Source organism: Trichosurus vulpecula, chromosome 6, assembly GCF_011100635.1.
Source record: "Trichosurus vulpecula isolate mTriVul1 chromosome 6, mTriVul1.pri, whole genome shotgun sequence".
NCBI lineage: Eukaryota > Metazoa > Chordata > Mammalia > Diprotodontia > Phalangeridae > Trichosurus > Trichosurus vulpecula.
Window position 1 is genome coordinate 262229271 of NC_050578.1, and position 18967 is coordinate 262248237.

At 36.5% G+C, this 18967-nt stretch overlaps 1 protein-coding gene and 1 pseudogene across 1 annotated transcript; both read right to left on the reverse strand.

Annotated features, from left to right (window-relative positions):
* LOC118854151 (olfactory receptor 5D18-like) lies at positions 1-945 on the reverse strand. The gene has a single exon (XM_036764489.1). It carries the CDS (start codon positions 943-945, stop codon positions 1-3), a length of 945 nt encoding a protein of 314 aa, XP_036620384.1.
* A 16172-nt stretch (positions 946-17117) lies between these two features.
* Positions 17118-17985, reverse strand: LOC118855023 (annotated as a pseudogene).
* Between the last annotated feature and the right edge of the window lie 982 nt (positions 17986-18967).

Genomic DNA, 18967 nt, shown 5'->3' on the forward strand with positions numbered 1-18967 from the left:
TTACTGAGAAATAGTTTTGAGATCTTTTATTTTCCTGAAAGTTTCCTTCACATCATTGTTCCTTAGACTGTATATTAGGGGATTTAGCATAGGGATCACTACAAGATACAAAATGGATCCCACTTTGACCACAAGCCATGAGTTTTTGGAATTAGGAATACAATAGAGGAAGAGGATGATGCCATAGAAGATGGTAACAGCTGTCAAGTGGGAGGCACAAGTGGAGAAAGCTTTATATCTTCCACTAGCTGAATGCATTTTGAGGATCGTGACAAAAATAAAAAGAGAGGATGTAAGTATAATGATGAGAGTGCAAAATGCACTGAGATTTGCAAAGATAAAAAGCATTATCTCACTGAAGTGTTTATCAGAGCAGGAAGCAGATAGGAAGACAGAATATTCACATACAAAGTTACTAATGATTTTGGTCTCACAAAATGACAATACAAGAAGTGCATAGGTGAGTACAGTAGAAGAAATTATTCCCCAAGCATATGCAACAGTCACTAGCAGGGCACAGTGTGTTGGGGACATGGAAACTGTATATAGCAAAGGATAACATATAGCAACAAAACGGTCATAGGCCATCACTGCCAACATGACCATCTCTGTTGCCACACAGGTGACGCCAGTGGAAAATTGTGCGATGCAGCATTTGATGGAGACGCTTCTGTCATCTACAAGTAAGTTTTCTAGTAATTTTGGTGTAATTATACTGGAGTAACAGAAATCCACAAAAGATAAGTGCTTAAGGAAAAAGTACATAGGGGTGTGGAGTTTGGGATTGATCTTGATGACCACAATCATGCCCACATTCCCCACCACAGCAACTGCATAGACAGTGAGGAACAGTAGAAAGAGGGGCACCTGGAGCTCTGGGTAATCAGAGAATCTTAAGAAGATGAACACGACCTCAGTACTCTGATTCTTGTCAGAGCTCATCATGATTCCTGTCGAAGAGAATAAGAGATGGATCATGAAAAGCAAAACAAATGAAACTGAGGAATATAGGATAAGGGAAGAGTATCAATTAGAAGTTATTATTGTTACAATTTTATAGAGATAATAATAGGATTAGCTCCAAAGTTAGCACTTTCTTTCAAATCCTTTACACTTAGATTAAGAAAACAATCATGGAATACGAATGAAATCAAAGAAACAGTGAGACAGAGAATATTCTAAAAATACAAATGATTATAGATTCACACAAACTCAATCTGTACTTTAACAAATGTCCGTCGCAGAAAGTATAGCACATGCAGAACCCTTAAGTGATGGGGAATGCACTAACTCCTAAGGCAGCCTATTTCACTTATTCAAACTTCCAAATATAAGGACAAAGGTGGTTCATCTTTCCTCCAGATTTGGTATTCTCTGTGTCATCTTGAATATGTCATTGTTATCCTTTTGATGTAGCACAGCTCAGTTCTCTGCAACCCAGTAGAGTAAGTCTCAGTTCTCTTTCACGTAGCAACTATCTATCTGTCTATCTATCTAACTATATCTATATGATAACTTTGAGGTAATATGCCCATTATTATAAAATTCATATTTAGCATTAGGATGCTCTAGAGGCAGCTAAGTGGCAGATTCTTAAGTGTGGACCTAGGAAAACCTGAGTTCAAACCTAGCTTCAGACACTTACTTGCTTTCTAACACTGAGAAAAAATATTTAACTTCTGTTTTTCTCAGTTTCCACATTTTTAAAATGAGGAAAATGATAGTACCTACTTAGTAGGGTTGTTTTGAAGATCAACTAGGATATTTCTAAAGTGCTTAAGACAACACCCAGCATATAATCAGAGCCGTATTAATGTTAGTTGTTAGTTGTTTAATGGCTTCAATCCTAATGGTGAATCTTAACACCATGTAATCATTAATTAATCACTTCACCTATTTTGCCTGAGTTTTATAACAACAAAAACAATAATAATAATTAACATTTATACAACATTTTCTCTGTGCCAGCTACTTTGCTTAGTGCTTTACAATTTTTATCTAAGTGATCCTGAAATAATCTGGAGACATAAGGGCTATTAACCCAATGTCATAGTTTGGGAAACTGATGTAAACAGATAAAAATGAATTGACCAGTTTTACACAACTAAAAATATCTGAGGTCCTATTTGAACTTAGGTCTCCCTGACTCCTGCACCAGATTTATTTCCGCTGTACTGTAAAATATTAGGTTGGACTAGAAAATATTTAAATTCCTTTTCCAGGTCTAACATTATACATTCAATGTTTTAAAGTCATCCTTCCCGCTCTTTGTAGTTGGATGAATACCCAGATAAATACAGAAGATCCCTATTAGTTGAATCCCAGATCAAAACTCCTGAAATTGATTCTTTAGAGCTCGTGGCTTTAATGAAAGAAATCCACTGTGAAGCTATTCAGAAATAGTAGAGAAAGCCTTAAGTGGGGTAATGTGGGGACCTGACGCTTTGTTTTTCCAGCCAGGAAGTACTTGTGCCAATCCCTTTAGAAAACACTACAATTTGGTAATTATCTTCCAAAGAGTAAAGATTTCGAAAACATGAAATAAAACATATGAAGTAAAAAATGAATGGGGGGAGAGACAGAGAGACAGAGAAAGACAGAGACAGAGATCAAAGGTGGTAGAGACATAGTTCCCTGAGAGTTAAGTTACTCACGACTGAGGTGTGTGGACTATAAAATGGGTCAGGGAAGAAGGAATGGGCATTAGCATTTCAATTTTGATTTATCTTTTTTATAGAAATGTAATATTAGTACGTTCCCCACTTTGGTGAGTGTCCAAGAATAATGGCAGTGATACAACTTGCTACCTGAAAACTAAAAATACCCAAAGTGGTAAATAGAGATGTATGGCACATTCCAATGTCACTTTTCATTCAGGAAAATCACTGTTCAATTTTCCAGTCCAGTCTCCACTGCTTCGAAATATCTCCACATGTATCTTCCATCCTTTCTTTATCCCCCCTTCCTTCTTTAAATGTACAAATTCTAGCTTATTCCACTTATGTATTCTTTTCTATCTTGAGCCAAACTTTATGCCTTGAGGATATTTTTCCTTAATTATGATTTTTCTGCTATAAAGCTGTGGCGATAGTTGAAATTTAATAATTTCTAGTGAACTGCCATTTTTCTTCTTCTTCAGATATCTGTGTATTCTACTGACCATAATGGACAACAATATCTCTCCTATCTATCACAACCTATTTCTCCTTGTGACCTTTTAAATGGCTTCACCAAAGTCTCACATGTATGATCAGTTAACACACTGATATGGGAAGGAAGATGCCACATTGCATTGTAAGAGCTGTTTATAACATATAATTAAAAGCTACCAAAAGCTTTCAGTCATTTTTCAGTAACGTCCAACTATTCCTGATCCTATTTGGGATTTTCTTGGCTAAGATGTTTTGTTGTCTTTTGTTTTTAAAGAGGACCATGACATCAGGGAGGTGACACCACGAGATGCAAGTGAACTGGGCCTAAGTGAGGGAGGGGATGTGCCAAGTCACCAGCCACAGTTTCTCCTCTGGAGCCACCTGGGTTCAATGGCCAGAAATGGCCCAGGACGTTGGCTAAGATACTGGAGTGGTTTGACATTTCCTTCTCCAGTTCATTTTACAGATGAGGAACCAAACGAAATTGGGTTAAATGACTTGCCAAGGGGTGAGACAGCAACTAAGTGTCTAAGGCAAGATTTGAACTCAGACCTTCCCAACTCTAGGCCAGTGCTCTACCCACCACGCCACCTAGCTACCCCATGTTTTTCAGGGTTTTTTTTTCAGTCTTATTGCCTGAGACAAAAAGTAGCCTAATGACTTGTCCATTTAAATACTCCCTAATAAGATCTTCAGAGATAGAGGTAGAATAAGGATCTCCCTGACCCATTCTCTCCATTGTACCACACTGCTTTTCCTGGACTTGTTGCACATGTATGTATGTATGTGTATATGTATATGCATATATGTATACATACATATATGTATGTGTATATATAGTGTGTAAATGTATATGTTTGTGTAAACAGACACAAGCAGGGTAGTTAAGAATACCAAATGCAAAACAAAAGTGTGGGTAGCCCAGTGCTAGGTTCCCTAAAAATATTTCTACATATCTATCTCTTTATATTTCTAGATTTTTGGCTGCTTTTTAAACCTCACCCTTATCTTCTGCATTTCTGGTGTCTTCAAAGAATTTGTAGGTCAGTGGTCCTATGGCTACAGGTTTATGATTTATTAACCTAGATTTAGGGCTTGAAGACTCATCAGCCTTCTAGTCCAGCCCTTCATTTCACAGGAGACTGATGCACCAAGATGTAAAATGATTTATCCAAGATCACCTAGGTATTAAACAGTAGAGTCATTTGCCTGAGATGATTCCTCTGTGTCCACATCTCACTGTTTTTCACTTCATTTCCCCTCCTCTTCAAAATCAATCAATTGTAAAATGGTAAAAATTCTGTATGAAATTATCATCAAAACCATGTAGACTATTAGCTTGTCATTCAAGTTCTTCCACAATCTTTCAACAGCTCTGATTTTCCATCCCAATTATATACAGCTAGTATCAGTTTCAAACCAACTTTTATCATCTTCTACCATAAACAAAATGTAGATTCTTGGCTCCAAACCTTTGCTCACACAATACCTCTTCCCTCAGTGACCTTTTTCTGCTTTTCTAATCGTAGAAATCTAAAATTTTCCTTAAGTACTGAGCAAATCTTTCCTAATTTTCAAACCATTGCTTCACCATTCTTTGCTCATTAAACATCTCTGTCCAGTTCTCCTTTCAAAGCTGTAACACAATTTTTGTAAGACACATTAGGCTTTTACTTTTGTTTTAGTATTAGTATGGACTCTGTATGGAAATTTCCCCCTCCCTCACATGGATTATGAGTCCCTTGGTGTCAGGAAATGCATATTTATAGCTTTAGGGTTTTTTTTTATGTGTTGAAACAAGATACACACAACTGATAAATATAAACATTAAAAGGAGGAGAACGAGGAATGTCCTTGGAACCTGCAGGGAACCACATCAATAAGTTAGTCTGTTCCACCTTTAATAAGCTTTCATTGTTCAGAAAATCTGACTCACATCAAGCCCAAATTTCTTTCTTTGTAATTTCCACCCCTCTAATACTGATTCTACACTACTCCTTTGAAGGGAGGATTGATGCTCCCCTTCCCATCCACGGTTCATTTCAGGATTTATTGCATCATTAATACTTGTCCATTCAGCTGGCATTATAGTCTTTTAATGCATCAGTGTATCTCCATCAAACCACTGCATTATTGTGCAAGATTTAAGTTGACAGCATGTTTGTGTTTCTATACGTTTTATAGTTGTACATTATTCTACAAATCTTTGAGGAGAGAACTTTAAAAATAATAAACTTCAAAGCATAATCTAATTGATACTTAAGGGTCAAATAATATCATTATTAATTAAGTGATGGATTTTTGTGCTTGATCTGGATCTTTGATTCCAGAGATATAAGGAGCTTTAGACATGTAAACCACCTCGGTTAATATACCTTCAGAGACTTTTTACAATTTAGAACTTCAAGGAATTCTTTAGGAATAGAGAGTTTAACTCACTCCCCCCCCGCCCCATTTTCTCTTTGCTAGGATGTTTCTCAGCCATAATATGAACCAACACTGTCCCTCTTCCCAATCTAACATTAAATATACCCTACTATGATTCCTCTCTACTGCTCCTTACTAATTGCAGCTTGTTTTTTTTTTCCATTTTATTTTGCCACATATATAATTCAGTTTCTTTCTAACATTGTGTCACAGCAAATTTTCCTATGTGAAGTCACACGGTCAGTTCATTATTATCTGAAGATAACATATACATTTCTGTCTTCATGACTTTTTCCATACTATTTCCTCCAAAGTGTGATGCCATCTCTCTCGATCCCTACTAAATTTAGCCTAGCCTTTTATGCATAGTTTGGCCAAGCTGTTCACAATCCTACTCTCCTCACTCAGAAATATGTTTCATTCCTCTCAATTTCTGTAGACTTGTTTGTAAATTCTGGTGGACCTTTAACCTGAACCACATGGTATTGGCACTGGTCTTTGTATATACCTATCTAATCTTTCCACATGGATTGAAAACCCTTTGAGGGAAAGGGCATTATATGATTCCTACTAATATTCAGGAATATCAGATTTCCTGCAGAAAAATGGTGACCAGAAAGTGAACGATGATGATGATGGTGAGGAGTAAGAGGATGGTCCCATATAAGCCCTCCCACTCCCCCTTTTTCGGCAGTTCCTTTCTGATTTATATTTCTGGGAAAGTATGAAAAGAATGTTCTGGTTTCCATTCAACAGACCAGGAAAAAGTGGACAGGAGGAAATTACCAGACAAATCTATTCACCAGAACATAGCCTGTCCTGCATGCTTCATTTCCTAGATCCATAGTATAGATGGTGTATCTTGTGACATAGCAATTTCATGATTAGATACTTTCCCAAACTGTTATTAATTATCAAACTAATAATTAATCCACTTGTATACATTATTGAGGGAAAAATCAGTCTTTTTCACTGACAGTATGAGGAGAATGGGATTCTCTTCATTTTACAACAAAGTTCAGAGTAAGAGAGACTGCCTTCTACCCTATTTCAAACCTGAGTATGGTACTTATCTGAAGAATCTTACATTTGCTAGAAGACCTTTGGGATCTAGGCCCTAGAGACTCTCTAGGGACCCTACAGATGTGGTCTCAAAAGAAATAATTTTTTTTCAAAAATCTCCATGACACTTTCAATGAAGGGAATTTTCTAAAAATCAAATTAGTCTTGCAGTTAGAATTTTTTCCACCTTCACAAATATTAACATAGCCTTTCGGGATACAACCCCAGAAGTGGTATTGCTGGGTCAAAGGGTATGAACATTTTTATAGCCCTTTGGGCATAGTTCCAAATTGCTCTCCAAAATGGCTGGATCAGCTCACAACTCCACCAGCAATGTAACAATGTTCCAATTTCCCCACATCCTCTCCAGCATTTATCATTATCCTGTTTTGTCATTTTAGCCAATCTGATAGGAGAGATGTGGTATCTAAGAGTTGTTTTGATTTGCATTTCTCTAATCAGTAGTGATCTAGAGCATTTTTTCATATGCCTATAGACAGCTGTAATTTCTTCCTCTGAAAACTGCCTGTTCATATCCTTTAGGGTTGTATCCCAAAGAAATCACACAAGTGGGAAAAGGACCCATATGTACAAGGATATTTATAGCGGCTCTTTTGGTGGTAGCCAAGAATTGGAAATCAAAGGGGTGCCCATCAATTGGGGAATGGCTGAACAAGCTGTGGTATATGAAGGTAATGGAATACTATTGTGCCATAGGAAATGGGGATGATACGGACTTCGTAACAACCTGGAAAAACCTACACGACATAATGCTGAGTGAGCGGAGCAGAGCCAGGAGAACATTGTACACAACTACAGATATATGGATTCCGTGAGGACCAACCCTGACACACTTCTCTCTTCTCAGCAACGCAAGGTGCAAGGACAACTCCAGGGGATTCACGATGGAGAATGCTATCTTCATCCAGAGAAAGAACTGTGAAGTTTGAATACAGATTTAGGCGCACTACATGCTCGCCTTTTTTCTTCTCTTTTATTTTCGTTTTTGGGGTTTTTTTTGGTTCTGTCTCTTCTTTCTCATGATTCATTCCATTGGTCATAATTCTTCTTCACAACTTGACTAGTGTATAAATTAATTCAATGTGAAGGTATACATGGTAGTTATATGAGATTCCATGCCATCTTGGGGAGGGAGGGAGGAGGGAGGGGAGAAAATCTGGAACTCAAAATTATGTAGAACCGTGTGTGGTAAACTAAAAATAAATTTAAAGAAATAAAAAATATAACTAATAAAAGTTTACTACAAGAAAACAAAAAAAACAAACAAAAAAAAACATAGCCTCTCCCTAATATTATACAATATACAATTAGATGCAAATTATCTAGTAACTCAATGATTTACCCTCAGAGGAGTTGGGTTAAGGTTTGACCAGCATCACCTTAATAAATGTTTATTAAGAGAACTCAATAGATACTTCTGGACTTCACCTTGCCCAGGACAGTGAAGACACTGTAAAAAGTGTGCTTCAAGACGCAGAATTTCTCCATCCCTCTAGCTCCTGCCATAGGAAATTCCACTTAGTAACCAACAATCCCTAAGGAAAGAATCTCTATTGTAAGGATGCTGCTACTATTATCACCAGACACTAGTACTCCTGACCTCATAACATTATCCCCACCACTAGACACACTCTCCACAAGGAATGTCTCTAATACTTCATTAACAAGATGTATAAGGTAATGATGACCCTAGAGTCATGCCACTATTCTGATTAGACAATATTTCTTCTCTCTTTCACTGACCTGCAAAAATATAATAATTGAGTTCATGAAGTGAACTCCAGTGAGTTCACTAGGTAATAAACATTTAATATGGACTTACAATGTTCCAAGCACTACACTTACTATTGAGGATAAACAGAGGAGCGCAGACTGCAACAGAAGCAAACAGTAGTGTAAATATACAATCTATGCATAGTAAAGAGATTTCCAGTTATGATGCTACCTCTTTTTTTATTGCAGTTATTCAACTTCTGCCAGGTATGGAATAAAGAAGAATAAGATGAGAACTAAAATAGTTCACGCCAGGACAAACAAAAGGCACAACAAAAATGGTATAACATCCATCCATCAAGGATGTATTAAACATGTTTAGGTCCTAGACAGAGACACTCAGAAAATAACGCATGAAACAATCCAGTTTGAATTGATTACATTTTAAAAGTAGTAACAATCATAGTAACTCATATTTTAATATTTTTAAAAAATTAATTAACACTCTTGTTAATGACAAACCTGAAATGTATATGTTTTCCAGGACACTTAAATATCCTGGAAAAAGAAAGCTTGGTGATCAGCACCTCTAGATTCTGATATTCCACAAAAGCAAGCATTTATTTACTTTCTCTGCTCCAGGCACTGTTCTAAGCAGTAGAAGTACAAATACAAGCAGAAAGAACGGCAGGCCCGGGCCTCAAATACTTCCATTTTAAAAGAAACTAAATTATCACTGGTTGCAGATGACATGATGATTTACTTAGAGAATCCCAAAGATTCAAGTAAAAAACTACTTGAAATAATAAACAACTTTAGCAAACTTGGAGGATATAAAATATACCCACATAAATCCTTGGCATTCCAATATATTAATAACAAAGCCCAACAGCAAGAGATAGAAAGAGAAATTCCATTTAAAGTTACTGTAGACACTATAAAATCTTTGGGAGTCTATCTGCCAAGACAAACCCAGGGCCTATGTGAACACATGTGAATACGATTACGAAACACTTCTCACACAAATAAAGTCAGATCTAAATAAATGGAATAACATCATTTGCTTGTGGTTAGCCTGAGATAATATAATAAAAATGACAATTTTACCTAAATTAATTTACTTATTCAGAGCCATACGAATTGAACTACCAAATATTATTTTACAGAGCTATATAAAATAATAAAAAAATTCACCTGGAAGAACAAAAAGTCCAGAATTTCAAGGGAACTAATGAAAAGAAATGCTAGGGAAGGTGGCCTAGCCATACCAGATGTACTATAAAGCAGCATTCCTCAAAATTACCTGGTACTGGCTAAGAAACAGCGTGGTAGATCAATGGAAAAGGCTGGGTACACAAGACACAGTAGTCAATGACTATGGCAATCCACTCTTTGATAAACCCAAAGAATCCAGCTTCTGGGCTAAGAATTCACTATTTCACACAAATTGCTGGGAAAATTGGAAATTAGTATGGCAGAAACTGGGCATAGAGCAATATCTTATACCACATACCAAAAGAAAGTCAAAATGGGTACATGGATTTAGGAATAAAGGCTGAAATTATGAACAATTTAGGAGAGGAAAGAATAGTTTACTTCTCAGATTTATGGGAAAGGGAAGAATTCATGAACCAACAAGAGATAGAGAGCACTACAAAACGCAACATGGATAACTTTGATTATGCTAAACTGAAAAGTTTTTGTATAAACAAAGCCAATGCAACAAAGTTTAGGAGGGAAGCAGAAAACTGGGAGAAAATCTTTACAACTAATGTCTCTGATAAAGGCCTCATATCTAAAATATGCAGGGAGCTGAGCCAAATTTATAGGAATAAAAGTCATTCCCCAATTAAGAAATGGTCAAATGATATGAACCGGCAGTTTTCAGAGAAAGAAATTAAAGAGATCTATAAGCACATGAAAAAATAATCTAAATCACAATTGATCAGAGAAATGCAAATCGAAACAACTCTTACATACCACATATCTCCTGTCAGATTAGCTAACATGACAAAACAGGAAAATGATAAATGCTGGAGAGGATGTGGGAAAATTAGAACATTAATACATTGTTGGTGGAGTTGTGAACAGATCCAGGCATTCTGGAGAGCAATTTGGAACTATGCCCAAATGGCTATAAAATGTTCACAGCCTTTGACCCAGCAATACCACTCCTAGGGCTATATCCCAAAGAAATCACACAAGTGGGAAAGGGACCTGTATGGACAAAAATATTTATAGCTGTTTTTTTGTGGTGGCAAAAAATTGGAAGTTAAGGGGGTGCCCATCAATTGGGGAATGGCTAAACAAATTGTGGTATATGAATGTAAGGGAATACTACTGTGCTATTAGAAATGGGGAAGATACCGACTTCATAATAACTTGGAAAGACCTACATGATCTGATGCTGAGTGAGAAGAACAGAACCAGGAGAACATTATACGCAACCACAGACATATTGATTCTCTGTGATAACTAATGCTGATGGACTTACCTCTCCTCAGTAATACAAGGCTCAAAGCCAGCTCCCAAGGACTCAATATGGAAAAAAGTGAGCTACCTTCAGAGAAAGAACTGTGCAGTCTGAATGCAGATTAAGGCAAACTGCTCTCTCTCTCTTTTTTTTTCCACTTTCTTTTTGTTGGTTTTGTTTCTTCTCTCTCACGATTCATTCCACTAGTCATAATTCCTCTTTGCAACTTGACTATTGTGTAAATAAGTTTAATGTGAAGGTCTATGTAGAATCTACATCAGACTGAATGCTGTCTTGGGGGGCATGGGGGAGGGGAGGGAAGGAAAGAAAATTTGAAACTCAAGAACATGTAAAACTAAGTGTTGTAAACTAAAAATAAAAAAATCTAATTAAAAAAATAAAACTTCCATTCTAACGGATGAAGCCAACAGGGAAAAGAAGCTTTCCTCTGAATTCTTCCTGATCTCTCTATCGTGGGCAATGCCATTCCCAAGCTTTCTGCCCTGCCTCCACCCCCAACCCCAACCTCATTCCTCCCCTCCCACCTCGGTCCCCATAACCTCCCCCTCCCGTGTCATTCCCAGAAACAAAAACTCACAGCCAGCTGCCTGCTTCCTCCCTGGGCTCTAACTGCTCTGCCCAACTTCCTGCTCCGCCCATTCAGCAAGCTCCTCCCACCTCATGTGACTCAGGCTTCCATGTGACTTAACCAGGTCACATGGACCTATTAATGGATGGAAACGTCCATAGATTAAGAATAGGTTAACCATACAGGTATACAGTAGAGGAAAAGAGCTATTCCATGTAAGACTCCCACAGCTTGCAGGTAAGAGGTGCAAGTGGAGAAGGCCTTATGCTTTGTCCTACCAGAATGCAGTGTCTTGGCAGGTACAAAGATAAAAGTGTAACAGAGGAATATGAACACAAGTGTGCTTATGTCCAATTATTGTGTTCAATTTTCAATTATGAAAATTAACATCTCACTAAATTGCTTATGAGAGCAGGAGAGAGAGTATCTCAGAATATCTACAGATTAAATTGTTAACAATATCAATGCCACAAAAAAGATAATACAAGGAGAGAGTACTAGGTGAAGAGCTAAGAGAAGAGAGTGCCCCAGGAGTATCCTGCACCCTTCAGCAGGGCACAGCATTTCTGGGACATGATAACCGTCTATAAAATGTGGATTACAGATGGCTGCAAAGTGGTCATATACCATCACTGCCTCTATGGATGTGTCAATCAAAGCATAGTTATCAATAAAAAAGAATTCTGTGATTCAAGTAGGGATAGACATTGTCTTATCTTACAAACTAAGTTTTTCAACAGCGTTGAAATAAAAGCAGGGGAGTAAAAGTAATGCACAAAGGGCAAGTATTTAAGGAAGCAAAAATACATCAGATTTTGTAATTTGGTGTTCACAAAAATGACTGTAGTCATTCCAAGATTCCCCATCACAGTGATTACATAGATGGCTGAGAAAATCAGAAAAAGAGCAATCTGAAATTCTGGGTAGTCAGAGAATCCCAAGAAAATGAATATGACTGCAGCAACTTGTTTTCTGTCAAAGATCATCATGCCTAAAGTCAAAAGGATATGGTAGATTACTTTGTGGGTGAAAAAGTATTTATTTATGTCCTTGGTGACAAGGAAAATCAAAACATACAACCAGAAGAACACAAGAAAGTCAAAACCCCTGCATCCAAAGCCTGCAAGAAATAGTATGAATTGGTTTTAGGCTATCAAAGAGATCAGAAAGGATTTTGAAAACCAAGTAAGAGGAGTAGAGGCAAAATTGAGAAGAGAAATGAGAGTGATGAAAGAAAATCATGAAAAACCAGTCAACAAGTTACTAAAGGAGATCCCAAAAGATGCTAAAGAAAATAACACCTTAAAAATAGACTAACCCAAATGGCAAAGGGGGTCCTAGAGCTCACTGAAAAAAAGAATTCCTTAAAAATTACCATGGAGCAAATGGAAGACAATTCTTGGAAGAGAAATTAGGAAATTATAAAACTGAATCAAAAGAATGAAAAATAGAAGACAATGTGAAATATCTCATTGGAAAAACAACTGACCTGGAAAATAGATCCAGGAGAGATTATTAAAAATTTTTGGACTACCTGAAAGCCATGATGAATAAAAAGAGCCTAGACATGATCCTTCAAGAAATTATCAAGGAAATCTGCCCTGATATTCTAGAACCAGAGGTTAAAATAGAAATGGAAAGAATCCACTGATCACCTCCTGAAAGAGATCCCAAAAGGAAAACTGCTAGGAATATTATAGCCCAATTCCAGAGTTCCCAGAAAATAGTACTAGTAGCCAGAAAGAAACAATTAAAGTACTGTGGAAGCATAATCAGGATAACATAAGATGTAGCAGCTTCTGCACAGAGCTGTTTGGTGGCTTGGAATATGATACTCCAGAGGTCAAAGCAGATAGTAAAACCAAGGATCACCTACCCAGCAAAGCTGAGTATATTACTTGAAGGGAAAAAAATGGAATTTCAATGAAATAGAGGACTTCCAAGGATTCTTATTGAAAAGACTGGAGCTAAATAGAAAATTTGACTTTCAAATATAAAAATCAAGAGAAGCATGAAAAGGTAAAGAGAAAAGAGAAACCATAAGGGATTTATTAAAGCTGAACTGTTTACATTCCTACATGGAAAGATGACATTTGTAACTCATGACATCTTTCTCAGTATTAGGGTAGTTGGAAGGAATACACATACACACATATCTCCTTCCATATACATACACATAAATATTATATGTGCATATACATATCTATAAATACATACACACATACATATACACACATATGCATATATATATATATACATGTATACACATACACACATATAGACAGAGGGCTCAGGGTGAGCTGAATATGAAAGAATGATATCTAAAAAATAAAATTATTTGTTGAGACAAATTTACTGGGAGAAAGAGAAAGAAAGAGGAAAAATGTTGTAAAACATCTCACATAAAAAGCCAAGAAAGAGCTTTTTACAATGGAGGGGAAAAGAGGAAAGATGAGAGGGAACAAGTGAGCCTTAATCTCATTAGATTTGGCTTAAGAAAGGAATAACAATTGGCTATGAAAATCTATATTACCCTACAGGAAAGCAGGGGGGAAGGAGATACGAGAGGGGGGATATTAGAAGGGATGACAAATTGGAGGCAGGGATAATCAGAAGCAAAGACTTTTGTGGAGGGACAGGTCAAAGGAGAGAATAAAATAAATGGAGGGCAGGACAGGATAGAGGGAAGTTAATCTTTCACAACATCACTCTTACAGAAGTGATTTTTTTATGACTACACATGTATAACTTATATTGAATTGCTTGCCTTCTTAATGAGGGAGGGTGGGAGGAAGCAAGGGAGAGAAATGTAGAAATCAAAGCTTTAAACATGAATGATAAAAATTGTTTTTACATGCAACTGGGAAATAATATACACAGACAGTGGGGTACAAAAGTCTATCTTGCCCTACAGGAAAACAGAAAGGAAGAAGATAAGAGAAGGGGGGTGTGGTAGAATGGAGGGGTGATTAGAGGAAGGGGGAATCAGAATTTATGCTGTCCTAGGGTGGGGGGAAGGAAGGGATGGGGAGAAAATTTGGAATTCAAAATTTTGTGAATTGAATATTGAGAACAGAAAATAAATAAATTGAATAATAAAAAAGAAAATCAAAATGATCAGAAGCTAGACAATGTTCTGCACAATAAAAACAATATTGTTTTAAGGAAAATTTTGAGCAACTACGTCATTTTAACTTATAAATACCCAAACTAACTACAAAGGACATATGAAGGAAGACATTATCTACTTCCAGAGAAAGAACTGATGAAGATAAGTATTTAAACAATGATTTTACATGAGTATATGTGTGTGTGTGTTTGTGTGTGTGTGTCTATTGGTAGACATCTCTAGGGCAGGGGGCAGTGCAAAAAAAGGGAAAATAAATTTACTTTGTTACTTTAGTATATATTTAAGAGGAATATAACATATTTTGAATCATGTATTTAATTTGATATATACATATTTATATGTGCGTTTGTGTGTGTGTGTGTATATGTGTGTGTGTGTGTGTGTGTACGTATATATATATATGAGGAATGGCTGAACCAGTTGTGGCACATAATTGTGATGGAAGACTACTCTTCTGTAAGAAATTAGTTGCTCAATGATTTTAGAAAAAAAACATGGAAAGAGTTGCATAAAATAATGAAGAACAAAATGAGCAGAACCAGGAGAACATTATATACAGTAACAGCAGTATTGTTTTAACAATGACTTTGAACAAATAAGTTATTTTGTCCCATTTTAAATACTCAAATTAACTATAAAGAACATATGAAGAAAGACAATACATCCAGAAACAGAACTGATAAAAATCAGTATGTACAACATGATTTTACATATATGTACATATGTTTAAATATGTATAGATGTGTTTGTGTGTGTATATACACATCCATATATGCACATATATGTACATATGTATATATGTATATTTGCATACATATATGTATGTGTATTCCTGTATGTATATGCAAGTCTTTCTCTTTCTTTTCTTTCTTTCTTGCTTGCTTTTTTCCTTGCTTTCTCTCTCTCTCTCTCTGTCTCTCTCTCTCTCTCTCTGTCTCTCTCTTTATTTCTTTCATAAAACCATAAACCCTGGAGCTCATAGATTGAACCTCAATAGGTCCCTGCCCAAGCTCCACTTAATAACTGTATATTGGGTTCCCCTTAGAGTGAATGTCAACTGCAGCCCTGAGGTTATTCCCCTCCCAGCTTGATTTTCTTAACTTTTTTTTTCTAATAAAGAAGCCATCCCTTGATTCACTTCTTAAAGCGGCCTATTCATTGAATGGGCATTGCCTCACTCTAAGTGAATTCATAAAAGGGCCTTAGCCTAAAAGGGGCAGGGTCCCCCATTGCATCCTGAGTCATCTCCAGTAATCTTGATGAATCTCTGGTCAGTGGATCCATATGGCTCTGGAGGAGAAAGTGAGGCTGGTGATCTTACACAGCCCTCTGTCACTCAAATCAAAGTCAACTGCAAGTCATGTCATCATTTCCCTGATGTCACAGTCCTCTTAAAAAATGAAGGACAAACACTATATATTTAGATATGAAGAGATAGATAGATAGATATAGATATAGATATAGACATACACAGATACAGATATAGATATAGATAGATAGATGCAGACACACACACCACACACACACACATATATATATATATAAATATATATATATATATAAAAATATATATATATATATATATATAGTATATTTCTGTCTAATGGTAGGAATCTCTAGGTCTGGGGGGATGGAAATTTTTACTTAATAATTTTGTTGTGTATTTGAAGGTAATAGTAAGTTGTGCACAGTAGATGTTCATTTCATGTACAATCATCTTTTTGTGGTAAAATCTTATGGAAATGTTTTATACCTTACATCAAGAAAAATAGAAATGCTTTTAAAAAGGAAGAACAATTTGCACACAATTAATATCTAGCTCCTTGTGCAATCATCTTTTTTTTTATTATGCTACATTTTGGAAAGGCAGGTTTTATTCCATTAATCAAAAATAAAATAAATCAAAAAAATTGGAGGCCAATTTCTGTGATAGTTACTCATATTGAAACAAAGGAAAATGAGGAATCTTTGTCTCTACCCTACAAATGAGTCAATCAATCAACAATCAACACTTATTAAGCTTCTATTATGTTACAAGAATTGTACTAGGCACGTTGCAGTACTAAACTTGGCTTTATGAGAACTCTATCAGCCAACTGAGTTGCTTCAGGAGTTGGTGACCATCATTCTCTTCCAGGAATGAATATGGTCCCTCCTCAAGGTGTTTATTTCTGGGATGTCTTAAAAAAAACACCAGATCACTGCACTAGGTCATGCTTTAGATTTTTGTTCTGCTCTTTTCTATGAAACAGTGGAAATACAAAGAAACTGACATTCAATCTTGCAGAATCAATCCATTTGTTTTTACAACTGAAGTTAATGTAACACCGTGGGGTATATTGTAATGATTTTTATTTGAGTGATTTTTCTCATTTAAAATATCCTTCCTTTGTCTAAAAATGTTCTTGAATATTCTTCAAATGGTAGTAGAAATTGAAAGTGTGATGACCAAGAAGGGAATACCAGAATAGGACTCAGAGAATTAATTAAAAAACACCATGAATCAGAAAAGTTTAGCCAGTAGTCATAGAATACACAGCAATGATGTTATTAAGAAATTATTTTGAGATCCGTTAATTTCCTCAAGGTTTCCTTCACAGCATTGTTTCTTAGACTGCATATTAAGGGATTTAGCATAGGAATCACTACCGCATGAAAAAAAAGAACAGTTCCCCCTTTGACTAAAAGCCATGAGTTTTGGGAATTGGGGATACAATAGAGAAAGAGGATGGTGCCATAGAAGATAGCAACAGCCATCAAGTGGGAGGCACAAGTGAAGAAAGCTTTATATCTCCCACTGGCTGAAGGCATTTTGAGGATCATGATAAAAGTAAAAAGATAGGATATAAGGATAAGGATGAGGGTGCAAAATGCATTTAAATTTGCAAAGATGGAAAGTATTAACTCACTAAAGTGTTTACCAGAGCAGAAAGCAAAGAGGATGGCAGAATATTCCCATACAAAGTTATTGATGATTTTGGTCTCACAAAATGACAATATGAGAAGTGAGTAAGTGAATATAATAGAAGAAATTATGCCCTAGGAATATGCTAGTGCAGGGGACAGAGTTTTGGGGACATGAAAGCTGTATACATCAAAGGATAACATATAGCAACAAAGTGGTCATAGCCATCACTGCCAACGTGACACTCTCTGTCATGGCACAGGTGACCCCAAAGGAAAACTGTGTGATGCAGCCATTGATGAAGATGCTTCTGTCTTCTACAACTAAGTTTTCTAGTAATTTCAGCGTAACTATAGTGGAGTACCAGAAATCTACAAAGGACAAGTGCTTGAGGAAGAAGTATGTACATAGGGGTGCGGAGTTTGGGGTTGATCTCCCAACAGCGTTCCTATGTGAAGCTACTGTTGGTGCTAAATTGCTCTGATTATTATTCTCTGAAGATAGTATGTGCATTCCTGCCTTCATACCTTTGTACATAGCATTTTCCCCAAAGTTTGATGCCTCTTCTTTTGATCTCTACTAAGTCCAGCTTTTCATGAATAGCTTTCTCAAGTTCAATTTTTGCTAGCAATCCCACCTTTCTCTCCTGCTACACACACACACACACACACACACACACACACACACACACACCCCACACACATTATTCATTCCCATCAATTTCTCTAGTAGTGATAGTGACTGCCAGTGGACTTTTAAAAATAGCTACATGTTATTGGTATTGGTCGTTGGATTTCCTTGTGTCATCTTTCTACATGTACTGAAAAGCTCTTGTGGGAAGAGACTCTTTCTGATACCTCGTAATATTGATGGATATTAGGTTCCATGCACAAGAAATGGTGACCAAAAAGCAAATGATAATGGTGAAGATGATGAAGAAAACCTGAGATAAGCCCTCCCTCTCCCCCTTTTTGGAGTTCCTTTATGACTTATATTTCAGAGAACTTATGAAAGAAACTTTCTAGTTTTCAGTCAAAAGACCAGGAAAAAGGGTATACAGCAGGAACTTAGCAGACATACATACTCACCAGAATATAGACTCTCCTGGATGTTTCATTTCCTTGGTCTATAGTACAGATGGTGTATTTTGTGACATAGTAATTTCATGATTAGATCCCTACCTGATACCTTCCTAATGATCAACAAAGAATTAATCCACTGATAGACATTATTACCAGAAAATCACAGTCTTTTTCATCTACTGGACAAGGAAGATGTGGTTGTCTCCATTTAACAGCAAAGTGCAGAGTCAGACATGTCCTCTTATTCTATCCGAAACCCAAGTATGGTATTTGTGGTGAAGATCTTACATTTGCCTCCAAGCCCTTTGGGACCCAGGCCCTAGAGACTCTCTACTGACCCTGCATGTGTTGTCTCTAAAGAAGTAATTGAAGAAAAAAATGCCTCTGCTATGTCATTTTCAGAGACTGGAATT